Source organism: Amblyomma americanum, chromosome 9 (assembly GCF_052857255.1).
Source record: "Amblyomma americanum isolate KBUSLIRL-KWMA chromosome 9, ASM5285725v1, whole genome shotgun sequence".
Taxonomy (NCBI): Eukaryota; Metazoa; Arthropoda; class Arachnida; order Ixodida; family Ixodidae; genus Amblyomma; species Amblyomma americanum.
In genome coordinates, this window is record NC_135505.1 from 139,387,950 (window position 1) to 139,414,899 (window position 26,950).

At 41.8% G+C, this 26,950-nt stretch overlaps 1 protein-coding gene across 5 annotated transcripts; it reads left to right on the forward strand.

Annotated features, from left to right (window-relative positions):
• The first annotated feature begins 202 nt into the window (after positions 1–202).
• LOC144104609 (uncharacterized) lies at positions 203–26,578 on the forward strand. Of its 5 annotated transcripts, none has more exons than XM_077637714.1 (7): positions 218–695; positions 2,942–2,977; positions 6,594–6,734; positions 7,248–7,317; positions 8,528–8,626; positions 10,415–10,614; positions 19,365–19,632. In XM_077637714.1, exons 1-7 carry the CDS (start codon positions 361–363, stop codon positions 19,489–19,491), a joined length of 1,008 nt encoding a protein of 335 aa, XP_077493840.1. In that variant the 5' UTR covers positions 218–360; the 3' UTR covers positions 19,492–19,632. The 5 variants fall into 5 exon arrangements, with proteins under 5 accessions (XP_077493843.1, XP_077493844.1, XP_077493840.1 ...); XM_077637716.1 differs by lacking the exon at positions 10,415–10,614 and adding an exon at positions 17,455–17,484 and having other exon boundaries at positions 19,365–19,581; XM_077637717.1 differs by lacking the exon at positions 10,415–10,614 and having other exon boundaries at positions 203–695; positions 19,365–22,425.
• Positions 26,579–26,950: the final 372 nt, after the last annotated feature.

Consider the following 26,950-nt stretch of genomic DNA (forward strand, 5'->3'; position numbering starts at 1 on the left):
AACAAATGAAAACGAAACTGAAACAGTTGTTGTAGGTGAATACGATATGAAAATGTTTGTATAGTAATATATTTCGAATTATAAAAAAAATGCAACGCGAGTTTAGCGTTTATGTTCTTCAGAAATTTTAAAACGCTCTCGTTCTTTAAAAACAAGGCGCCCACGAGAAAGTTTGGGAAGTCAAGCCACGCCAGCGCGATCCAATCCAGATCTTGCCATCAGCTGTGTTATGGCGGCCCGCACTGAGCCCACGCAACTGGCCAGCGTGTTTGTTTACATCGCGTGAGCGTTCGTCGATCGCGCTGGCATTCGCCGTCACCTCGTCGCTGCTCGACCGGTGCGAGTCGCGTCGCTTAGACCATGCCCGAAGAGCAGCGGAGAGTCACCGGTTGGCGCGCGACGCACGTCCTCGCATACCTGCTGTCGCTGGGGTCTTCAATCGCCGCTCTGGTGTGCTACCGTAACATGAACTCGAGGCTTCAGACGACCGTCGACAAGTGCCTGCTCTACACCAAGCCCAAGATCACCAGCATCTCGGGGATGTGCCAGATCGACTACACCGGCATCGAGTGGAGCAGCGATAGCGTGTGCAACTACGTCACCTTCGCCCTGCTCGCTTCGTTCGTGTACAGTATCGTAGCGGTGTGGTTTTTCGTAATGTGCGCCCCGAGTCGCGGATCGGAGCTGAATGACAGGTGAGTACGGCTAGTCGGGCAAGCGCATGCTATTTTAAGCAGCAGCTGTCGCGAGGGAAAGCCTGTGGCGTAGTCGTAAAGCCGGGCTGGTTAGCCGCGATTCTTCAAAAACAGGCCCGGCAATTGCTACATTGGTTGGAGTTCCGGATATTGTCGCGTCACCTAATTGCTGGCCTACTCAAACTTCCTGAAGTGTCGCAGGGTGTGGCCGATAAGCTTATGAATGCTTGTGAGCAGCGATAGTTGTGAAATGACTGCACCCGGACGGAACGGGAGGAGGGGTTTCACAAATCAAGGACGCTGATGCGTGCTGATTAACGCTACCATCGGTTGCTGGTTAATGTCCATTGATGTCATTATCTATTCGGTTATGTATTTCTGGACTTTGGCGGGGGCGGCTAAATGCTGGTTGCAAGTTATGGGGACACAAAGCAAAGGATAAATCGCAACAAATGATCGAGTGAGCATACTGGCGAAAAACCGAACCTCCAATGTAGATGCTTATTCCAGAAAAAAACAATGGCTAACCGATATTCGGTCAAGCATGAAGACTAAAGCACACACTGCATTGATAAAGGATCAAACATTGAATGATTGAGCTGCTCAGTTAACAGTGGATTAGAGCCATTAATTATAGATCAAAACGCTCGTTTATTATGAAGAAATCAGCACTGATTGTGCAGCCATGTTTGCTGGCCACCTTGCAATGTGGTGAGTCCCTTTTTTGGCATACTAAAAAAATTGGCCTATTTATTTGTTCAACACCAAGGCGTCATATTGTAAATATATGGCCAGTATAATTTGTTAGTGGGTGTCACTTCAGCCCGCACCGTCAGAGTTCTGAACATAAAGCAAACACTTGTAAAGAGTATTTTGTGCATCAGAAATCACCGTTGCTCTGCTTTCTGGTGCCTCATGGGATGAAAAATTCCTTGAATGCAAATACCCTTTTGTAAAACAAAGTCTGCATATGCATGTACGACTCTAACCATATAGGAAGTATGTTGAGCTTTTGAGTTTTGCTACCCTTGGTATTTTTTACATTAACTGGCCTGGAACAATAAAGACAAGGCAAGACATGTTTTCCGTATCACGAGGCACATGTGAGCATGTAAATGGGGCATGGCTGTGTATGGCTTGGTCTGTTGCCTGCTAATTCATTCTCAAGGTTTGACTGAACTGAATGTTGTTGCATGCAAGGAATGATATAACTGAAAACAACCCAGAAAACTATTTCAAGACTAGTGCTTTCCATGTCAAGCAAAACAAGAATCATGGCATTTGCCTCGCTCAAGCGCCATTGTACAGACCCCACTATACGAATGTCACAGTAGATAGCCTGGAGCTGTACTAGCCTATGTGAATGAAGACATTATATGCATGCTGTCTGCGGAATGCTACAAGCAAAAATGCAACAGAGCTCCGAATGGTCCACGTCATCAGTTTGACTAACTCTAAATGGGTTGCTCGAAATGCGGATACAGAGATACGCCGGCCTGGCCAAAGCCATGACAGCAGCTAATTTAGGGCGAAGGTCTGTGTTTAGGGTGTCGGTCACTGCGATGTCGGTTCCCTCTCTTTCGCACTTGGCAGTTCGGCACGTAAGGCATGCAGAATGACAAGGCAAAGGTGTGCCTGTGATGGGACCAAACTACGAGTGTGGGTGAGCTCACTAAAACAGCTTTTCGCTGTAAAAGCACCTCATTTATGGTGGCACTTTAGGCTTAACTGTCTACTAGTCCTGACGTTATTTGCTTCATACATTTGGTTCAGTCAAGTTATAGGAATGGCCCGCCACAGTGGCTTTGGCGTTCAGGTGCTAATTTCAGGGTTGTGGGGTCGAATCCCACCTGCGGTAGCCGCATTTTGATGTAGGCAAAAGATGCCTGTTTTCTGTGCGATAGCAGTGCATGTTAAGGAACCCTTGGCAGTCTAAATTAGTCCAGAGCCCTCCACTATGGTGCCCCTCATAGCTTGCGTGCCACTTCAGGATGTTAAACCCCACATATCATTCATTCATTCATTCTAGGAATGGCTGGTGTGGCTTTGAACTTTCCTACGCATACGATGAACCAGACTTCAATGCTGAGTCAGCCTGCCGTGTTTCCCGTGTCCTTTATATTTTTTCAGTGCTTTGCAGTTTTATTTTGTTCTCATTCCCTTTTATTTTATATGCAGTATCGAAAGAAAATTGTATATGCTGCAGTGAAAAAAATGGAAAAAAAAATGTCCCCTTTGTCTTCCAGCGAGACATACGCAGTAAATGGCCACAAGATGACGAGGTAAACCGGAAAATTGTAATCCTCACTCATTGCCTGCTTTTGTGCAAGTCACAGTGGAGCTTTAACAAGCATGCTGCCTCAAGCCTTTTGTCCTACATCTGTCTCTGTTGAAATCTTGCTTTTTCTATCATAAGTTGGCTAACAGCATCTCTCTGTTCGCTTTTGCTTTCTGTCTTCCTGCCTTGCATCAGCCTCCCAACTTGGTGTCCACACCTTTTGTGTCTGAATGGGGTATGTATTTATGGAAGGAGCTCGAATTCAGAACCAAGCTTCTAGAAGATTAGCTGCAGGCACCCTTGTAATGTTGCAAGTTTATTTAGTAATCGATGTATGTACATATAGAGCTCGTGATTGTAATGTTTTAATACTTTGCTCATTCAGGTGCCTATGTTTGAGTATTCATCTGAATCTCTTCCGTTGCTGTAGACCCCCAAGCTTCAGACGACTTTGTTAAGTGTGTGGTAAAGAACCCCAGGGGTTTGAAATTAATCCGGAGCCTTCCACTAGTGTCCCTCACAGCTCATGTACATCTTTGGGACATTAAGCCTTACTTGCTGCAGGTGCCATGCAGTGCCCAGGTGGTGCTGCAGTTGTTTCACTAGATACGTAGAAATTGCTGCCATCAGCTGCTTTGGTCGTGACATACATGAAACCACACCCTGAATGATTAAAAGTACTCATTTAAATGATAACAGTCCTTGCCTGGCTGCTCTCAGTGAAGCCTAGTTAGGTGATGCACACCACGTACGGCTTTGACAGTGCGGGAGTTCATGCCCAGAATTACAAGCAGGTGGCGAGGAAGAGCACAACGGGTTCACCTAAAAACTGCTTGCTCCATTCACATACATAGAAAACTTCATCGCAGGTGGCCTATTCCATACGAATGAAGTTGTTTTCTTGGGGAAAGGGGGCTTTTTGCACTTTGCTTTATTTTTTAGCTTAGTATTGAGCTGTCCACTTGACGTTTGCATCAATAGAACTTTGTCGTGACAAATGAGCAGACAATTGTGGTCATTTCAGTTTCTAGCAGTTCTGGTTTGAATACATCTCGTCTTCATGTGACAAATGTTAGTTTCTTTTTTTTCCAACATGCGTATGCTTGAGAGACTGTATTCATATGCAGAAAAATAGATTTGTGTCTGGCTGGCAGACAATAGCTATGCAGTCATCACAGATATGTATGTTGGAGAACAGAACAAGAGAAAAAGAAATTTGATAGTGATGACTGATGAGCTCACAGGACAGTGGAGAGTTTTTCCCTGCGTGTATTATTAATCATCCCAATTATTTCTTTGTTGACCACTGTGCCATTTCAGTGGCAAGCAGTGATGAAGTGTCATTTGTATTTCAGCCACAATTAAATACGACATACAGTGTTACCTGTGGCAGCTGACTATGAGTAGACTGCATGATTGCCTTGCTGTATGCGGGGCAAAGTCTGGCTATTCCACGTCTTAAGCATGTGCTATCGGGATCTGTGGGCCTTCCACAACAACTTTTTGGGCTGCAGGAATGGTAATAGAATACGTGTGCTTATATAAGGCAGTATCACTTATTCAGTGAATGAGAGTTGCAGCATGAGTTTTCTTAAGCTGTATGCTGAACTGTATGGTACCCTAAACACGAACTAAAATCTCCAATGTGAGTCAGTTCCTTAGTGTTAGTGCCTTTCATCTGTTCTCAGTTTGATAATGCTGATTCGATTTATTACACGTCGGAGGTAGCCATTGCATAAAATTATTGGGCAGAAAGGAATTGACTCCAGATGTGGTGTCTTTTGTGGTGCCTGCCGCTTGTCTCGTCTCGTCTCGACTTGCATTGTATTACTGCTTGTTGCTAAGACGTTGTTGGCACAGATGCAATTTTTTGCAGTGATCCACAATTACTTAAACTCAAACGAATCTTAACAGTGAAGTACTAAGCTAAACTCGTCGACAACTTTTTTGGCAATGATAAGAAAGCTAATGGGGCGGAGCATCTCACATTGTCACTCCACCGATAGTTTGGCTGCCTGGCACGTTCCTAACTGCGGGGATGCTTCATTCCGTTGGTGGTGTGGCTGACGTCATCTGGGGACCCTTGTGTAACCGGACGTTGCTAACCAATTCATTGTAATTAAAGAAACTGTTTTTGCTGTGACTCTGTAACATGGAAAATGTGGAGTTATGCTAGAAATTTGCTTTACATAATGAATATTACCAATATAGTGTTCTTTAGGGAGAAACTTTTAACTGCAACCATGGACTGTTTTGCTGCTTAGGAAGAAAGGGTGTTTCAGCTTTGTATCTATGGTTGCATTGCCAAGATAAGTTGTTGCAGAGTATAGTGGGTGCAGTTTTTTTATAAAACAAGCACTGATTTTCTGTGCATCTCTGTTTGTTGTTCCATGCTTGTGCTTTTTCTAATATTAAAAAAAGCCAGTTGTGTTTCCGTCATTTCTTTTTATGATTCTAGTATTCATTGTGCTGATATGTATAAAACCCATTTGAAATAAGGGAGTAATTACTAATTAACCAAAGCACCGCCGTAAGGCTACAAAAAAGAGCCTTCGGCTAGAATGAATTTTCCTTTAGCTACGAAGCTACTGCGAAAGCTCTATAGTTTTCCTTTGTAGACGCATTGTTGCATTTTATTGAATGCTTATGAGTAATTACTGTCATAATTCAGTATGTTTCAACTTCGAGCATTCCCCTCAGCACATTAGATAAAAAATTATTTTTTTGAAATTTTGTGTTTTTTATGGCACTTGACCCTGCAGAGGTAAAAAGAAACTTCATGTGTTAAATGTGTGATGTATGTTTTGCTGATTTTAGCCACTGCTTCACATGACTGGGTGCTCCCTTATTATTTTTTTTTATGCCATTTGGAGAGAGTAACCCCATCAAGCAATAATTATTATCCAGAGGGGGAAGAATTTTTAAAATTTTAGTTTTGTGAATATTATGCAGGGATTGCACTGAAATAGTTCTCTCTCTCACTGATGATTAATTATGCAGTTTCTGTTAGGTCTTTACATGTCCATGTCACAACTCAGCACTGATTTCTAAGCTTCAGTAACACTTTTTTTGACTGATTTCAGCCAAGTAAAGTCATTGCATAAACAAATTAGCACGTTTTAGGCACTTCAAAGTTGTCATGCTTTTGTTTTCTTTCTTTTGAAATAGTACCAGTACATTTAATGACAATCAATTTAGTAGCGGTAAAAATTAATTGATGCCATCAGTAACTCAACATGTGAAGCTATTACACCCTTGATCTGCTTGTACAGATAGTGTCGGGAGTCTGTTTTTCTGCATCTTAACCCCTATTGCTGAATACATTCTCTTACTGCCAACTTTCGTTGAGCACACTTCTGTTGATGCTTCAGGAAAGTGTGCGTCAACATTAAGTTCTCTTTTGCACTGTTGTGTGCAGTGCCTTCTAATGATAATCATGGTAAATCTGCTAATTTGGATTTTTCCAGTCATGTCTCATGCTTTGGCATCTGCTGTGTGCGACGCATTGCTTGATGTTGATCTGCAAGCTCCCCAGAAACTCTTCTTGGAGACTCGAAAGCTGAAGTGTGCGTCTTTTTCTCTGCACCTTTCCAATTGTTATCATTCTCTACTCGGCTCAGTATCGTGCACGTGTGGAAGATTGTGGCACCAGCCTCGATTCTCAGCGGTGTCATGGCTCTCATCACCCTTGTCATGGCCTCCAAGGTCTCCAGTGGCATGAACATCTTCTTCAATGACCTCGTGATAGGAGCCCAGAAAAAGTAAGACCTTGAGCCAGCGGTTCTCAAAATGGGTTCCATTGAACCGTTGGGTTTCCTGGAGTGCTTTTTAGGTAAACCTCTGCATGTCTAGACCTCCCGCCTTTCCTTCATCCAGTTTTTTTTTAGTGTAAATGCTCACAGCAGAATCTTTCACCGTATGGCCAGTTATCATTTACTGAATTTCGGTAACTTTTGAGGGGCTGTGCATGTGCATACTCTTTTTTTTATTTTGCGTGCATGTCAGACACGAAAGGACGGAAGCCAAGACATGCTGAGCTCTTCAGCACCCTTTGAAAGCCATTGGCATTCCCTGAGGCTCAAAAGATTGGGAAGCCCTGCCCTAATCATGCTGTCTCGTTAATATTGTAGGGAGTAATTTGCTTACGCATTGGAATGATACCATTGTAGCTGCAAGAGAACGCACTTTTTTTGCCGCACAAACATGCATCCAAAAGTGAAATATGCTGACTCCACTCTAACATGTCGCTAATGCTCTCTTCTTTTCATCCTTAGTTGCAGCACCAGTTCGGGCTGGAAGGACAACACTGCAGCCTTACTCTTTGCTGATCGAGTACCCACGAAGGTCAGTCAAGTTTATTATCAGGCACGCTGCGCGTTGTGTAATAGTTTGACAGAATTGGTTCTGTATGACTGACAGGCACTTCTAGATGGCCGTGGAAGCAGCCTGTGTAGGGATAAGTGCCGATATAATACCTTGGCCCTTGTTAACAGTCAAAAACAGTAAACATATTTCACGTGGTTTTCGAGCTAGATAAATTTTAGCCTTGCGACCTGGATGATTTGGCATTATTTAATGCAACAAGTGCAGCAGAATGTTAATGTAATGCAGAGAGTTGGGTGAGTTGATGAGCAATAATTGAAATATAGCACTCGGGGCAGAGGACAAAGACTTAGAAGAAACACTCGGGTCAACTGCTGGACATCAACTAATTTTTTTACCGCAGATAGAGGCACATATAATGAAAGACAATGTGGCGTGGTAACAGATGAAAGTCAATGTAAGTGGCTGGCTAGCTCACATGTACACGATGCAAACAGGCATGAAAATAAAAAAACGGTTTCCTTCTAATGCAGTTACGACCTTGTTTTTTGAAACAGTAGGCATCCGAAGTCTTGTCTATTCAGTTGTTTGCTCCCCTTTCCACAGACCACCGTGGCATAGATTTATGGCTGACGTTTATTGTATTTCTACCATATTTTGTAGTGTTCAGCTATATGACCAGCACCAGAGGGTTGCAAAAGAATGTTCACCTGACCCCAAATTTGTATCATTAAAATATGAACAAAACGTGTGTGTCAAGGTTAGGAAATTCATTCACGCGAATCCATTTACGGTTGATGGGATTTGTTTGCAGTTGCGTGCCACCGGTTAGTACTCGCGGTTCATACTGCATGACTCGCAATTGCAGCCTCGGTGATGCAAGGACAGCACTTAGTACTTGCGGGCTGCTTTGTGGCTCCTGTGATTGTATCGTCCGCAGTGGTGTGCAAGAGTTTTCAGAACACCCTGAATTTTGCATGTAGACAATGCACTTTGGCCCGGGAATTTTACAAATTAGTTTCGCACCGAAATTTCAATCAGCCACGATACATGCATCGAGACTCTACCATTTGTTATCTGCAGGCTGATATGTCTGCACCAGCATGGCCAGGTGACACAAGTCACTAACCTATATACAGTTAACAGAGTATCAGTGGAGAAGCTGGACCGTTCAGAAATAGCACAGTCTCCTCATTCTGTATTTGCTGCTGTGTGTTTCTTACCCTCACAGATCTTTGTCTGGCTCGTGTTCTTCTGCTGGATGTTTGCAGCCCTAACACTTGTGGTTCGCTGCGCTACGGCGGCCGACTTCAGTGACAGCAAAAAAGAGGTGAGGGGTTACCATGCACTGTTGATGCCATCCTTGCTATTCTTTTGTTGTATTCATATCCTTCTCAAATTTCCAGATTTTCTCTTTAGTAGGAAGGCTTTGTTTCCCGGCCATTCTGATAACCTGAGGAATTTTGCAAGAAACAGCTTGAATCAGCTGTTATGTTTTTTTTTATTTAGAGATAATGTCAGTTGCTGGGAAATTTTTCAGTATAGTTATACGCACAAAGTAATAGTACCAGAAGAAAATAAAAATGCTTGACATCAGCACCAGTAATTTTTGAGAAAAGAAAATGAATTTATTAGAGCGCTAGTAACATCCGATCATGCAGTTTGGTTAGTGGTGTCATCCTGTTTCAGAAACTGTATTTTGCTTCGACATTCAGCTTTTCGCTGCTGGGAATAGAGCAGTGATTGGTCCCTGTACAAGAGGTGCCTGGAACCAGCACGTCGCCTGTCTGAGCTGCCGAGCACTCTAATTATAGGGTCGCACAACGCCCTGGATGTCTTGTGTTCAAAAAATTTCCATGTCAGCTACCAAGATTTGGGGTTCTGCAATGTTTCACATCATATGCGGCACTGTAGTGAATTTTTTAGAGCAGCTAAGAACATTTTGGATATTGCTGACAGTTGATGCCGAAACTTACAGATGGCTTATATGTCCGTTAGGTTCTGAAAACTGGCCATACAGGAGGTATCACAAAGATCGGCTTGATTACTTAGCATTGCTGGATCTTAGCATGCTAAACAATGATGGGCCATGCATATGTTTCAAGAACCTCCTCTTACATCATGAACTTGGAGTAGACGGCCGTCCAAGTTTCGTTTTCATCACCGGGTTATCTTCCTTGCTTTTTCAACAGGCTCCGTTCTCATCTGCTGTGTGGGTAGCTGGATCCATTTTTACGCTCTGCTAAATGTTGAACCGAGTTAAGCGCGTAATAAGAATTCATTTTTATTTCTTGTGGCACACACTGTATTCCAACAGAAGTCCAGGACAGAGCAGAACCGTAGAGTAGCCCTCCACTGGCACTGCTGGTCCATTTGAGTCAAGAGTGTTTGAGAGTTTATGAGCCATCCAAGCTTGGACGAAAATCACTTGAATCTTATTAACGGTAATTAAAAACTCACTTTCCTGCAGAGTCACCGTTGCGTTCGTAGGCCAGTGCACACTTGTAGTCAGTGCACAGTCAGGCAGACTCATTAAGGGGCTATGATGAGCAAATAAGCATCACATAAGTGTGACAGCATTTTGTCCCAGTAGTTTTTGCAGCTGCAGCATTAAGTTGATGCGAGAGGCAGTCTAAGGGCATAGAGATTCAGGGTATTAAATTTCACCTGTTAGGCTGTCCTCAGCTTGTTTCCATCAGTTCTGAAATGCTGAAAAGTAGGCGCGATGTTACGCTTATACCGAGAGAGAACATAAGTGCATCAGAGTACCTTGCCCCCTTTTGAGGAGGAAACCTAGAGCTCTTCTCGTGCACATGTCAGCTGCCACAGCTAGGCCACCTGCAAGGTCGTCCTTGCTTATGTGACAAGGACAACATCAGCGTACCTTGGTTGCTGGGTCAGCGAAGGATGGAATGATGTATAAATGGTCCACTGCAGTGACCGCCTGGAAACCACATTGTAGTAAGGACCATTGTGGTAGCAGCCGCTGTGCTATGCTGGAGAACAGAGTCAGAGTGAAGGATATGGGCTTGTAAGGAGGAGCCCTGATGCTGTTTGTTTGTGATGTTGAGCTGATCCGAGATAGTGAAGGGGCGAGGTTCAATATCATTTTCACCAGGATCAGGTGACCGCACATGGTGCCGAGAGAGGCAGTCATGGGCAACTTGGTGGAGGAGACTCCCTGACTTGTACAATGGCGTACGAATCCTTTTGGATGCGCGATGCCGAGGTACCCAGACCGCCAATGGGGTCTTTCAGTGAAGAGAGCCAACAAAGAACATGGTTCCCAGTCACAGCTGAGAAAGAACGGCCTAACAGGTAGGCTCTGAACTTAGCGACAGCCCACAGAAGGGCAAGACACTCGTGCTTAGTAATTCATTAATTGCGCTTGACGGTGGAAAGAAGTCGGCTGGTATAAGAAAGACATGGTCTTGACCATGCCATAGTTAGGATGTGCTACCATGGCTCTGATCCCAAATCTGCAGGGTCTGCGCAGATTTCGGTCGGTGCCAACCGGTTGAAATGGGCCGTAATGGTAGTGAGGTGAAGAAATCGATTACTAAAGAAAAGGCCTTCTTTTGGGCAGGGCCCCAGAAAAAAGTAGTGTCATTTTAAGCAAAAGGATCAGCTATGCTGGTGAAATCTTTGATCAAATGTCAAAAATATGAGCACAGGCCAACAAAGCTGCTTTCTTTCCTGGATGGGCAGGGAATAAGAAACTGGCCTAGAACTTTATCACAGTCTGGTTGTATGCTGTAGACATCAGCCAGGTGGCCAGGAATCTTGAGTTGGTGCAAACTGAATTGCCATTTTGAGAATTTGAGTTGCAAGCTGGCTTGGCAGAACGTGGCGAGAATAACTGTGAGTGTTTTTAGGTGCATGGAAAATGTTGATGAGAAAGCCGCGTCGTCTAGCTGACACAGAGAGGTATAAAATTTAGAGCCCCAAAGGAGGAAGGCCATCATTCGTTCAAAGGTGTCCATTGCATGGCAGAGGCGGCACGACTTGATTTCAAAATGATATAAGCTAAGCTATCAGGTGCAACGAATGCGGTCTTTTCGTGGTCTTTGTCATCCACAGGGATTTGTCAGTGCCCAAACTGCAGATAGAAAAAAAGTATTTTGTTCCTTCATCAATTCTCTTAAGAAGATTGATGTCTTTTTTGCTTGATGTGGTTGAGGTGCTGTTAATTGATGCAGAAACTCCAGCTCCAGTCCATCCAGGCACAGCGATTGAGGGCTGAATGGTTGCTAAAAGAATCATGGCCAAGCATTACTTAAGGGGGCATTGGAACAAGTATACTGTCCACTTGCACGGCAAGCAAGTTCTATCTAATGAGGAAATTTAGAAAAGGAATTTAGAGGCGGGTCTTGAGTGCAACGTCACCTCCAGACGCTGCATTCGTCAGTTTTATCGACTGGATGTGTTTGTTATGGTGCCGGAAAAAGGGTGCGATTAGGTTAACGTAAGGAAGATTGGTGTCGCTGGGTCGATAGTGAGTGGCTGAATCGGGAGCCCGAATGTTGGTGTTGCGAAGGGGTGGGTCTGAGAGTCGCGGAAATTGGCAGAATCATGAAAGCGGTGATAGTCCGGCATCCAATAAAGCATTCTGTTGGACGAGTTGCTTCATCGTGGAAAAGGAATACTTTTAGCGCGAAACAACTAAGGAAGGACGAGGACAGAAGAGTCGCTAAAGAAGGAAGAGCGACAAGTATTTCGCCACCAACAACATCATAGAGGAATTTCTATGGCAAAATACTTGTCAAACGAAGTTCATGAAGGGGCTCTCATAAGCACAATTTCTCCTTTAATGCCGCCCTAAATGTCGGAACCTGAACCAAAGTACTACGAATGGCTGTTGCTATCGCCGAGTATAGTCAGATACAACTCAAGAACGAAGTGGTTTTTCCCCATCAAAGGACAACCTTCCAGCCAATGGCGTTGGCTGATTCTCGTGAACCTGCTAGCGTGACAATGCAAGGAGCAGCGTGACAGTGCAGGGGGGGACACCATCCCTGACCACGGAGGGAGGGGACTGTCCCCTTTCATCTGACACTCCCTGCATTGTCACGCTAGCAGGTTCATGAGAATCGGCCGATGCCAGTGGCTGGAAAGGGGTCCTTTGATGGGGAAAAGCTGCTTCACTCCGACTATAGCAGCTTTTGTCTGACTGCTTGTGTCCGACTATAGCAGCAACTATATTGCAGTTTTTGCACACCTCACGTGACCTGAATGCGTCTTGTACTTCACAACCGCTGGTCGGCTTTTGAAACTAAAACGACACAAGAAAAATAATTCAGATATATATTATTCGGCTGCCATAAGTGAATTACACGTCGTGCCTTATGTATGCCACTGTCCAGTGCATAACTCCAAAGAAAAAAATATGCATATAAAAATTTGGTGTGTCTAATCCTTTAAAGGGAAACAGCACCGGTTTTTGAGAATTCTGCGATGTTCAAGGATTCAAATGTATATAGTCTCCAGGTGAAGCATGCCAAGTGTTTTTGGGCTAGCATTTAAAACAGTGATATAATGAACTATTAAATTTTAAGCTTCTCCTCAAAGCACTGGAGGAGTGCCGGGAAGCCTAGTGTGACGTCATGGAAGGCAAGATTTCAAATCTCCACTGCTGTCAGCCACAACCTGCTGTGCCTTTTTTGGTTGAGTTGGTTTTTTTTCCATCAAACCAAGCCTCTCTGCAATGCTCATGTACCTGTATCTTGGTCGACATTATCGTGCGCCCCTTACTTGGCACTGCGCTGCGCTGCGGAGAAGCTTGAAGGCCATCACAAATTTTAATTGGCGATTACGTCTCCATTTCAAACGCTAGCCCAAAAGGACTCCGCATTGCTTAAATTCGACCCCTTTAAGCTCATCGATTTCTAAAATCTATGCAGTTGTCCTTTAAGACAAACTTCTGGTAAAGACGAACAGATTTTCTGGTCCCTTCAAGTCCTTCTGAAAGGGAGTCTATTGTATATACCTAAAGAGAGTAGAACAGAGAGAGTGGCAGCCGAGCACCTGGCAGCGAGCAGGAGAGCAGTCTTTGTCATCGGCCCATGACAATATTGTTGAGGTCTTGGCTGGGTTTAGCTTCAATTTTTGAACACTGCAGTAGCACAAAGTCATGGTTAGTGTGCATCTGTGAATTGCAGGCGATACGCAGATCATAGGCTCTAATTTTTTTTATATGGTAAACATTGAAAGCTGCAGAGTGGTGCAAGCAGGACTCATTCAGATGTTCAGTTCTTTAGAATGCTGCACCTAACCTAAGGCAATCAAAGCCAAACAAATGATGAAATTTTCATTCAATATTTTATTTTATTGATATCTAGCCTGATAATTTATTATATATTCATCACTGGCCCATCGGTGATGCTACTCAATTGCTCAGTTTCTTGTTTAAGGTTCAGGTGTAGATATCTTATGTTAGCATATAGTATACCATATACTATATATTATATTTAACCTCGGGCGTACAGCTATGAATCCAACTTCTTTCATTGATTCCACTGCTTCACGATATCATTGGCATTCTTTTTTAATGCTATGTGTTTCATTTTACAAGGGAAGGTGAGTGACAGTTTTATTTAAGTTCATCCCTTTTTTTTCTGTAGGAACTCAACTTTTCGGCCTTTTTATCATTTAGATTTTCTTTATGCAGCAAGTAATTTGACTATACCTAGGATAATCTTAAGTTCACCATCCCAGGGTTAAACCTATATATGTGCAGCCTTACATGTTCTGCCTTCAGTTTTTTTCTTCTTCTTTTGTTTTTGTGAAGGAACACATGAGCAGTTAGCCAAGTCATAAAATCATGATTTTTACTGTATATTAAATTTGTCAAAGTAAGTAGTTACTTCTATATGTTGCTGGATGCGATTTTACATTTTTTTTTCGTCGATTTTTATTCAGAACAAGTTATGCTAATGGCTCCGAAACATTGGCTTATGGCATCACATTATTTCTTGCGACACAAGTCTGGTTGCAACAACAGTTTAAGCAGGCAGCCTAGCCTTCCTTACTGTGTTTTCTGTGCATCGTTTTATGACCAATCGAGTTAGTATAACTACCTCATAATGTACTAATCTACCTTAATTTATCATTAGTAATCAGTTAAGTCATCATATCAACCAAATTTAGGCTTACTTTGCAACAGAAATAAGGAGCATTACTGGATTTCAGTAGCTGTATATCACAGGTCCAGTACAGGTTGTCAGCAAATAACATTAATCGGTGAGAACAAAAATTCTGGCTTGGATGAGTAGGTCTTCGTTGTTGAGGTGGTCCTTTTTTGGGGTACTATTTTAAAAACACCTTGGTGAGAACTTTTTGGCCAGGTAGTTGATGTGTGCTTGACAGTTAGAAACAGTGCAAGTGGTTCATGTATCAAGGAAAGAAGTGGATGGGACAGCGTTTGAATACTTAGTTTTTTAGTCTGTTGCCTACTTGCAGTGTTTCAACTTGTGAAAAAGAAGATTTGGTGATGACGTGAGCTGCATTTATGTGGCGTGAAGTTAAGGAGAAGCCTAAAAGTTGCAATATATAGTTGTCAAAGGCAACAAAGTCTTAGACAGTCTACAGAATGTAGTTTGGCGCTATGGTTTTTGCATGGTCGAGATAGTACTCATCCAACGCCCACACCTCCGACTCAACACACTTAGGTAATCACTGTACGCCACAGCTAGCAGCTGGCTTAAAAGTGCGTGCCGGTGATTGCACAGGAGGCGTGTTGCTTGCGGGTCACAACATTAACAAAGCAGTACACTTTTGGTGTGGTTTGATGGTTATTATATTCGTTCTGGCTAAAACGGACCAAGAGATTTTTCCTGACACGACGGTCACTTAGTCCACAACAAACATGATGGTGCAGGACACAGGAATCCTTCGGTGAACTAAGCTCATGTTTATGTTGCAGCATTCTTGCAAAACAAAACCGTATTAGAGCAGTTTAATCTGAGTTTGTTAAGCCTGAAGTGATTGCCTTAAGTCCATTAGACTGTACACTTGCTTTATGTACAGTGCCGAAGAACAGCAGTTGCTTACATGCAGAGTAAACCGTTGCTACTAGTTTGCTTTATTCAAGTTTGGTGCCTGGTTTTAAGTTTGCCAATGTCTTATTCGAATTAGGGACGAATTTAGGGAGCAAATAAGTGTTGGCATCCACAGGAGGGTGGCCATTAGGGAGTATTTGCTCCCTTATTGAAATCTGGTACTGTGTAGGGAATTCCCTGAGGTAAATTAGACTAGCATTCTCTTATCTGAACTGCACAAATGGAAATATTTAGTGGGTTATTTGAAATGCAGTGACAGTGGTCTCCAGTTAGTACATATGGCTAATTAGGGAAATTCTGAAGAGTTGTGTGATGGAGCAATGACATTGGTTCCTTTCTTTCTTTATTTCTTTCTTGCTCACTTCTTCAAGGAAAACAGAGCAGTAAAAGGTCACACCACCATACTGTCCTCATTCTTTCGGCTTAAGCTTCTTTGTTCACAGTGGATTGTTCCTTGTGAGTTGCGAGCGAAATGTTTTGGCGCCCATGTGTTCTTTTGCTCACATCTTATGAATCCCCCACTGTGGTCACAACTGTGAGCTCTCGGAACTCTGGAAAAAATAATCGGGTTTCACCAGTGCAGTATTTTGTCATTTTCTGGAAAAAGCCTTTGTAACCTACCATGTTGCATGGTTGTACCAGATGTCAATGCACGAACACAACTTCCAGTTCAGTTCACATTCCTTTGGCTTGTGGAAAATGCAGCATTTTTTTTTTCTTTTGGCTGCAGAAATCATCTGGGACAGATCTCATGTAGCATTAGGCTTTCTGCCAGAATGCTGGCCACAGAAGCGACTTTTAACCCCAGTGTGAATGTGCCATTAAAGGATACGTTAGGGGCCTGGAAAATATCACAGTGCAATGCAACCTTCTCTGGAGTGTCTTCACAGCGTTGTTTTAGTTTGCTCAACCAGGGAACCCTGGTCAGATCTGTCGTAGAAAAAGAGCAAAATGGAGAGACCAAAAGAGAATGCAGAGGTAAACTGAAAATTAACAGCAAAGCAGTCCGCAGTGGTGCAGAAGTCTGTTTACTGCTGTTACGACTAATGGCATGGCTAAGACACGACAAGACTACACTTAAGCCTAGGGAATCTCAAAAAACTAGATAGTATGTTAAATTCTAGGGAATTCTAAATTCCCTAGTGCTCTTCTGTGAACAGTCACAGGAACAGAACTTATCATGGGTTCTAGCACTCTGATATAGTCATCGTACAACTGTTGAATAAGCCGTACACCACACTGCTAATCAATAGCCTTGATTGCATGCAGTGCCATGCCTGCTTGTCTGCCATCTGTTACGCTGTTGCCATGACCACTGTTGTGCTTAGGATACTTGGATATTGTGACAGTCGAGGCAATCGGTTCTTGTAAATGTGGAATGAAAGCTTGACTTTGCAGAGCCCAGATAATGTGGAGGGAATCTGAAGATGAAATTTTTTTAGCTTGTATGCAATTTACCTAGTCATTTGATTGATTGATTGATTGATTGATTGATTGATTGATTGATTGATTTAAATTTATTCCAGTTCATAATTATGTAGGTTTCCTTGAGAGTTTAGGGAACTAGAGCATTGAGAGATTCTTACTTGAATTCAAGGCATTAGCAATGTCTAAAGTAGGACACAACCTATAAACACAGCAGTTAGCAAGAACAGGCTATGGCCCCCAGGGTGCTGTTTTAAAGCACTGACCAATCATGGCAGCAAATGAAATCTACATTAAAATTTTTTACACTGGTATTAAACAAATGAGAGGCATCAAAAATGTTGTGATTAGATTTTTTGTTCTGGTAACACGAAAAGCTTTAACAATGGACTACTACTTTGTCTTGGAGGAACAGTCAATAGTGGTCATGGATGTGGGCGGGGCTTCTCAGTTGTGGTAAACTATAGCAGATGTCATGGCCTACATTTTCCTTGATAGGCGGCAAAAATCACTTCGTGTCTTAAAGAGGTGGTCTCTCATGAAAGGGCATTTTAACTGTTGGTGAGGTACTATTTTATGCAAGTGTGCCCATGGGCACTTGCCGCTGTTCATAAGTTTTGTGTTATTTTGCTGCAGCATAGTCGCATCTGTTCAATTCATTTCGTGTCTATTGCAGTGGCATTATGAATGCATTGGAATGGAGGAGGTCAGTATTGAACGGTACGGTGCAGGCAGCTCAGGCTGTCGTGCGATCCCTAACTGCAACTTATTTTAACTGCCACTGACCAATTCAAATATTTCTCTTTTTTCTGCTGAGTTCTTTGTTTCCTTTGATTAACCAAGTTCAGCCAAGTATTTTTTCAAGCATCCAAGTGTAATCAAGTATTTTTTTCCTTCAAGTAACCAAGTTCTGCTATTCCTGTGTGCAGTGCAGTGTGCGAATAATCGCATGGCTGAATTTCTTGAGGTGTCTAAGGGCATTAAAAGGAAGGTTAAACGACTGAGTATTATGAAGTTGTCTGTTTGAATGCATATTGTTAAGACTTAAAGGCACCAAGTGCTGGTGTCCTGGGTGCATCTAATTTTTTAACTTTCTTATTATTCCTTACATACTAGTGGCTACAAAAGTTTTGGAAAAAATTTACAGACCTTTTTTCAAGTTCTGAAGCAGGAACGAAAGCATGAAAAGCTTTGCAGGTCATGAAATGGTAGGGTCCTACACAGTGCATTCAGGCTTGTTCTGATAAAAAAGAAGCTGTCTCGTGCCTGTCCTGGCATAATTAGGCATTCTTTCCCACATGCAAATGGCATACCTGCCTAGTTGAGCTACTCAACACGTCAATAGATTTAGAAAGGTGAACAATGCTTTCTTTACCTCTTCCTGCAGCTGCACACGAGTTGTACATAAGTTTGAGGAGTACTTAATCCGATGCAAAGACACAGCCAGTCTCTTTGTCATGGTTGCTTTGTCACCTTGATTTCCAGAACTACAGGGAACAGCACAAGTGAGCCAGGCTTTTAACTTGTATCTTCTCGTTCAAGAAGAAGTTGTTGCTTACAAACAAGTGCTTGAATGGAGTGCTGTTGTGAAAGCTGGTTGAGTGCATAGCGTTCGGTATTCCTTGAAAGTAGACTGAAATCATCTAATTGTTAAGTGTATTGCACACAGAGGCCGCTGCTGTCTTTCAGTTCTTGTAATGGTCACTTTAATTTCTAATGGAAGCAGTTTTAATAATCGTGAGGGCACTGTCTTTAACATCTGTTTTGAAACCCATTCAAACAGCTGTCAAAACATGTTTTGATTGCTTTGACTGTAGCTTTCACGAGATGCAGCATTGAAAATACTGTGGAGTAGCTACAGAAAGCATTGCAAGCACTAAAACCAGTCTTTTTTGGTTCTTCTGTGTAAGTTGTTGAGCCAAAAAGAGAGTTAAGGTAGGTATGCAGGGAAGTAGCGAACGGCATTCTTTAACCGCTCATATTATAGATCTGTGACAACATCTGTGTTCTGAAAACTCTTGCAGCCACATATACTCACAGTGCAATTTTTACAGGGCTGACATCCAACTAAATTTTTTTTTGCCGTTGTTACAAATGTAGAGGAGTGGAAACTTCTTCGGTATGGTGCAATAATGTCACAATTCAGAGTCACTTTCAGACTGGCACCATCTGGTGGCCAAACAGACAACCATCTTGTTAACAGTGTTGCTATTTTTTGTCATGGGGGATTTTCAGTGGAAGTTTTTATCGGGAAAATCAGCATTTCCAAGTGTGCAAAGAACTGTGAAGTTTGCCTGGTGTTCAGTGTTGCCCTCAGTCATACAGCAATGTACCAGCTGGGAACTTTCAGGCTACGCCGGAAGGTGTCACCACTGCGTGCGCCTTTACTGGGGCGTCTCATTTTATGTGACATTAGCTTGTTGTTTCCTCACAGCCCATGGAGTATTTCCTCACCTGTATATTCTTTCAACCTGTTTTGGCTGAAAATTAAGTTAGATACATGTCACTGATTTGCAGAATGCTAGATTAAAAAACTGCCTTTTACTACTTTGGGTAGTCATTTGTTTGATTGTTTTTCTCTTGCAGTACGAACCTATCGGTGATGAAGCCGCGAGTAGCTCCACATACCAAACCTCCCTCAGCGAATCAAGCCCACAGCACACCTAAGCCAGACTGCTCTCCCACTGAATTATGCGTGGAGTCCAGTCTATGAGTCCTGTGTCTTATCTTTGTCCAGTCAGACTGGTGTCATCTTTTCTGTCTTCTTTGCACGGATATTGTTCTAATCTACTTATTGCGAACTGCTTACTTCTTCGTCAACAAATGTCCTTCGATTTTTGCCAGTTTAATCTATGAGCCCTGTGTCTTCTCGTTGTCCAGTCAGACTGGTTTCATCTTTTCTGTCTTCTTTGAATGGATATCCTTCTAGTCTACTTATTGCGGACTCTTTGCTCCTTCGTGGGAAAATGTCCTTTGAGTTTGTACAGTTCGCTTTTCGCTTTATCTTAATAAGGTGCAAAGGCCATGCACGTTGTCCGTGGGAGTCATGAAAGTTGAGGTGATGTCTATGCGAAGACAGCATTGACAGGTTGTTAAAAGTTATCTGTGCTTCTTTTTGACACTGTGGCCAATTGTTGGTCACTCTGAGATTAGGCTGCATTTGTGCTCAGTTGAGAGCTTGATTATTTTGTAGATTTGTCAATGGCTTCTATACATACGCCGCTGGTCGGCCGGTCATATTTGTGTTTCATTTAAATGACCTTTATTTACTGTATGAAGGTTGTGTGTAGTTATGTAAGAATATTTCTTAAATAACTTTGCTTAAACCTGATTTATACCCATACTGCTTAAGGACTTAAAAGCTCACCTAGACTGTCTGTCTGCAGTTGTTGCTCGATCTTGGATTAGGCAACTTATGATAGAATGCTCAGACTGCTTGGATTGTGTGGTTGTCTTTGGGAGTCTTTTTTTTTTCATGCCTTTGTTAGAGTTGAAATAGACATGGAATGTTTCAACTAAGCAAATTCTGTTTTATGTTCAAACTGTGATGCTGGTGGAAAAACGATCAAAATGTTTAATATGTCATATATTTAAAAAAGTTGGCATAGTTTGCAAATTGTTTTGACATTTTTTTTCTTATTGCAGTTTATTTGGTATTTGATAACTGATGACAACGGATGTTTTAGTTTTGGGCTTGTATCCTTTGTTTTGTGCCACATAGGCTTAGTGGCTATGGCATTCTGCTACCGAGCACAATGTCTCAGGTTCAAATCCAGCCACAGTGACGACGTATTAGTGGATGTCAAATCCAGAAATGCTTATAGACTGATATTTTCATGCATGTTGAAAACCATTACTCACTCACCCAGTCAATCGTGAGGAAGGTGCCGTGTCCATACTGAAACACTTGAGTTTCTCCTCGTGACACTTTATCCAGAATATGGCATTCTTTTCTCACTAATTTGCATCTCTACCTGGCGGATCTCTGCTGAGATGTTCACGTTGCACTGATATTTATGTATTGTGTTACACCAGTGATGTGCCATCACTGCTAAACGAAGAGAGTCAAATGATATTATGGCTGCCGGTCATCATGATGTGATTAACTTCTCTGATCAATTAAGATTGAGCATGATCTTGAACATTTTACATCAGTTTTCTTTTATGCATAAAGTCTAAATTTGCATCATGATCAGGCCGGGCGTTTTTGCCGAAATAAATCGGATGTGTTTGGAATTTAACTGCTACTCTGTCGATCTGTAAATCGATAAGCATAAAATGTGCCATAATCCACATTTTGATTTGATGCATCACACACAGATGCAGCTACATTTTTAACTTAGACAATAATGCATAAAGCGCTTTCTCGTTTCGTACTTTTCCTTTTGAAGTTCATTTCAACTGATAGTATCTTCTACCTTGAACATCTCAGCACGTTGCTTGCATCTATTCAACACTGGTCTTTTCTTTAATGAAATTTGAGGCACCTCAGATGAAACTTGAAATACTAGCTTGAGTCTGAACTTTTATAAAAGCAAGAGTAGACAGATATGATTTTGAGGCATGCTTTTACCACTGTTCACATGTATTAAAACATGAACACTAATGTCAATCAAGCCAGTGCTCATCAGCATTAATGTTGGGCCTTTTTGCCTGTATCAGAGAGCAGTGGCATATAGTACTTGAAGGCTACTGCTCCTAGAGTTTCATGTGTGAGGAGCCTATGAGTCATGGTTTGCATACAGATAATTTTGCAAAATGAATTGCTCAGTTCACATTTTGTGTTTGTGGCAAAAAACTAGTGCAATTGCTTGAAAGCTGTTAGAGTTCAAAACATAAAGTCTTTGAAGCAAGAGAGCACTTAGGCGAAGCCTTTGAAATGTCAGTGACTGGTGCTTTAAGTGAGGGAATGAATGATTGGTTGATAAATTGATTGACCGAGTGATTGTCCAACTGATTGATTGTTTGTTTGATTGACTGAGCGAGCAAGTGAGTGGATATGAGTTACTATTGAGTCATGTATGGGTGGGATTGGCTTACAGGATTTGTCTTCCTTCCTCAATTCCTTCGATTTCTCTTTGACTGTTATAACTCGGGCAAAAAAGAAAAATGAGGTTATCGAAGTGTGCTTCCTTTACTTACTCCATGATCTTCCTGTTTGTTGTAGCCAATGAAAGTGGCTTACAGTCTGTTTTTTTTTTTTTTCTGTGGTCATTTGTACTGTGGCATCAACCATATGTCATGTTCAAGTTCCTGTTTTAGCAAATTAATGGTGTAGCTCTTTGTGTTGGACCAGCTGTACATCATTTTTTGCATTGTGTTTTCAGAATGAAAGATAGGTTATTCTTAGGGAAGGCACTGTAATTCTGGAATGGTTTAATTTCTTCTTTATTTTATTTATAAATGGTGCAGTTTGGTGGTGACAAACACATCCCAGAATTGTTTAATATTGTAATATCATGAAGCAGCATTGCCTGTGATCATCACTGTCCAGATGGTCTGTGTGATTTGTCATAGATTTTTATATAATAATGGTGCATCAAAGGCAATTACGAGCGTAGTCTGTGTAGGTACGTAATATGTTAATTTGAATAATACAGACTATGTGGCAAGCAGGGGCCAAAAAAGGCATCCTGAAGCAAAAGTTAAAAAGGAGCAAAAAAGTTGAAAACAAGTACGGTTTTTTTTATGTACACGGTTAACAATAGTAAGGCTGATGGGCAGTTTCAACTTAAATAGCATGGCGCGCAAGCATGAAAAAGCACTGAATACAGCACTAAAACACCAAAGCAAAAGCAGAGTCACATGAACTGTACGACGTTATGGATTAATGTGCTTTTGTCTTGTCTGTACTGAAACCGAAAATGACGTGTTGCTCATACTTCTTAAGGAATGAACCTAGAGGGAAAATATGGCACTCCAGGCATTCGTAATTTTCCATTTATGCTGTGAGTATGCTCACACCCTTCTCCAGCTTAGCGCATTTTTTTCGGTGGAGGGAAAACTACCGGTTGGTCAGCCGGTCAGAAAGCGAAAGTTCATTTGCTCGGTGGCCCTCTTTGGCATGTCAGCCTCTGCTCCTTGCAAGCAAACATTGCTTGGCTCCGTCTGGAATCAAAAACTTAACTCTCTTAATTCAAACTCGCACTTTGCACCCATCAACATCAAGTGTATTGAAGAGCCTTCCTTTACATTTGAATCCCACATAATTCAAACAAATTTTTGGTCTCTTTTGAGTTTCAATTATCGAGTTTGCTGCACATAAACTAGACTGCTTTCCTAGCGAGGTTTAGGCATTTTATGCTTCATGAAACAAAACAAGCACCAGAACTATCTACAAGTCTATGTGAGTGAATGAATTGCACCTAACTAGTAACAGAATGGTTTGATGAAACTCGTACACTGACTTGCAGCATGGACAGATAGCACCTATTTAATTAATGACATGCTATTTCTACTGTATATTAGTGACGAATTTGCTGTACAGCTCTAGTATAATGAGTAATCAGTTACATGAAAATGTATTGTATTGTTGACCCAAAGTTGTATATGACTAATCTACAATTATTCTAAACAAACCATTGAGGCCAGTGTTTAGTCAGTTTAACTGATGCAATGTAAGCAATGTAACATATGCAATGTAAGCGGATTGTAAACTACATATTTTGTAGTGGATCGATACTCCTTGTATCTTTCAGAGGGCTGCAGAAAGGTGCTGTGATGAATTAGAGATTTCCATTCCTGGTGTTGTAGACCTATCGTCTGGCATATTTGCTTACTTCAGCTGGCATTTGGTGATTTAAGACGTAGTTTACTGTACTAGCTCACTACAGTGCTCATACCATGTTGATGAAAGAAATGTGGGATATCAAACTTCACAAGGCTCAAATTATCTGCTCACTTTCCATGACTACATTTTTTTCCGTGGAGCGCAGGCATTGTGTATACCTAATCTCACTAAAGGGCTTTTGTCCTAATCAGTGATAGCTTGATAGATCCTTACAGAAGCATTGATTTGGGTAACAAGGTACTTCAACAGAAAATTTTCCCTTGAGTGTTTGAAATACGATAACTTATCATGCTTTTCTTAAGCTTAAGTGGACCTCAAGGATGAGTTCTGTTCATTCTTCCATAGTTGCAAAGCACCCTGCCCTTAGGAGTCCAAGGGACTTAATCAACATTATTATTTATTGTTGCAGACATATTATCCTTTTGCTCTGTAGAGTCATAACACTTCTTAAAGCAGCTAACTTAATGTACTGTCGGCAAATGAACATTGCAGTTTGTGATATTGCTCCATTGTTGACGAGATGGCTGTACTTTTAAAATCACATACCACATGACCTAGGTAAAAATAAAACACTGCAGGAGGTGCATGTGGAGACATATTCATAAGAATGCAAACAATATTACACCATTTTGTGAGGGAGGAAGCTGTGTAACGATTAACAAAAAAAGTTGACAGCTGTTTTGCTGCTTTGTCATCCATAGTTAGTACCATCATGCTCAGGCAAGTGCAGATTATTATACCTAATGCATATCGGTCTATAGCTCACTAATCACCAGCTCAGTTTTTCAGTACAAAAATATGTCCTCACAGAGACTACCTTTTATAATTTCTTCACATGAAACTCGCAGATAAAGAGCCTTTGAAAAAATGAGCTTGTGACTTGCTGACTGACTACACTCACTCTGATGTTGACTGCGGGGTACAAATGAGTGGTGTTTACAGGTTTTTGTGGCATTACAAAGACTGCCTGTCTGCTAAAGCTCATTAAAGAAACCTTTCAAGAAAACGTATTTCACTTGTACGTAGTTGCCTGTTTATCAACAGCTGATGGAACTTCTTTGCAGTTGTTAATGGATGTTATTATTTATGGAACCTCAAGGGGCAATTACAATAAGCGTGTATCATTGCCAGAATTGCTTTTCTTCAGAAATGCAGCTAAGGTTCAGGCCTGACAGTGGCAACAACTCGAACAAAGCGGCAAATGTCCTTCAAAGGTTGCCCGCCAACCAATGGCATTCATCTACTGTCGTAGCATTGTAGTCAACAACCTTGCACCTGCTGGCCACCTGCAATGCGACACTAGCAGGTGCAAGGCAGTTGGCAGCAATGCCAGGACAATAGGTCAGTGACATTGTAGTGGACAGATTCCTTTTAGAGGATTTGCCACTTCATTCTTGAGTTAGACCTGAGTATAGCAATGTACGGAGAACGGTGATTTAATATTTTGTGCGGAACACCCAGTTTCAGACATGGACTGTTATTGTCAAAATTTGGACTGATACTGTGACCAGAGCGGGAGTGTCACCGTCAATAACAGCGCCACCACGCAGCAGTACTCTGCTTCGGCCACAGTCCCAGTGGGATTACTTTTACAAAGTTTGTGCAACTGAATGGAATTTTTTCTGGCTGCTTTTGTGATGGTCTTTGAGCCTTTGAAAGACTCCACAGTCTCACATTTGCGTTCTTTCTGCTTTCATAAAGATTGCTCATAGTGACTTTCTCTGCAGGTCATGACCAAGTGTAATGTTCGTCACCGATCACCTTTGACTACTTACTGTTTAGACAGAGTTATGAGCCATTAACTGTGATTGTTGTGAGCCGTTAACTGTGTGATATCACTTCGAGGCTATTCTAGCACTGCTCTTAAACTTTCAACGCCATTTATGGATGTGTATCTGGCCTTTAATGGGACCTTGAAATGATTTTGATGGGCATATTCTAGTGCAACAGATCTGTAGAGGTGGTCTTTGTGGGTATTCAAGTCAAATTTTAAAGCTCTGCATGGACCCCATAATTTTGAAATAATTTTTAAAAATCGCTGCTTGCAGAAGCTCACAGCTGATTTGCGACACCTCACTGCCATGTGTCCCCACCCCAGTCAGTTGGCAATTTGGCGATATGCTCCATGCATGGCTTTCAAATTTGACTCCAATACCCACAAAGACCACCTCTACAGATCTGTTGCACTAGAATATGCCCATCTAAATCATTTCAGGGTTCCTTTAAAATAAAAATGGAAGCGTCAATGCAGTATGAACTACTAACACAATATGTTACAAAAGATGATAAGCTTTTGCAGTTGTTTCGCCCAACGTGTAGTATACAAACCCAAATGGCACATCCACACTTCTTTGTGGTGTACTTGATTGCAGTAGTTGGCTGTTCACTTATAGCAACTGCAGGGCAGCCAAATACTGTGCCATGAATTATAAAAAGAAAAAGTTTGAGATTCTAATGTTTTCATTTCTTTGCACTTTTGGAAGGCTTTTGTCCTCAAACATGCATTATGAGGATCAGTTATCCATAGCGGTATGCTTAGAAAGTGCATCAACAAATGAACAATATATTTCAGAGGACATTTTTGGGCCCCTTCGTTTCTCAGTGTCTCCAAGTCATGAGAAATGCCTTTCCCCATTTGAAGGGAAAGACAGCAGAATCCATTGAGGTGTTGTTGATACATGTAGAAACTTGTACAGGTGCTTGAGTAGACCATATCCAGGTCATACTACTGTTTACAAATGCAGTTGTAGCATCTGTTCAACAGAATATACGGAACAGTTCTTTACTGTTTTTATGTTGTCTTTCCTGAAAATGTGCACTGATCGCTAAGATTGTGTTTTGTGTTTAGAGAGGGGGGCCAGTTAGTAGTGGTGTTATATTATATTTGATTGTTATAAAAGGCATTGTAGCAGTATGCACATTAAAGTGTATGTGTATATACTTTGGAGTTTTTGTAACACTGCCTTTGTAAGCTGCACCCTGCTTAGTAGAATAAACTGTTTTTCCATTATCACGGTGTTTTCTGGATTTGCTTTCTTCATTTCATTTTATTTTATTGCCTTAAAGGCCCCATGACTGGGGTATTACATAAGGGGTGGGAACTAATAAAGAAAGCATTCTTACAATTGTGCATAATTTGTTATATTTTCATTGAACTTGGATGAGCAGGTGATGGTGACAATATCGCTTGGGAGGCCATTCCAGTCTGCAGCTGTGCGACGAAAAAAGGAATTGGCAAAGGTGACATTGCGCGAGAGTGGACGAGCCACATGAAAATGATGACTGGTGCGGAGTGATATGCGTGCTAGGGGAGGAAGAATGTAAGGAGAGGTGCGCATGGGACTATTGAAGATTTTATGAAATAAAGATAAGCTGGAAGTGC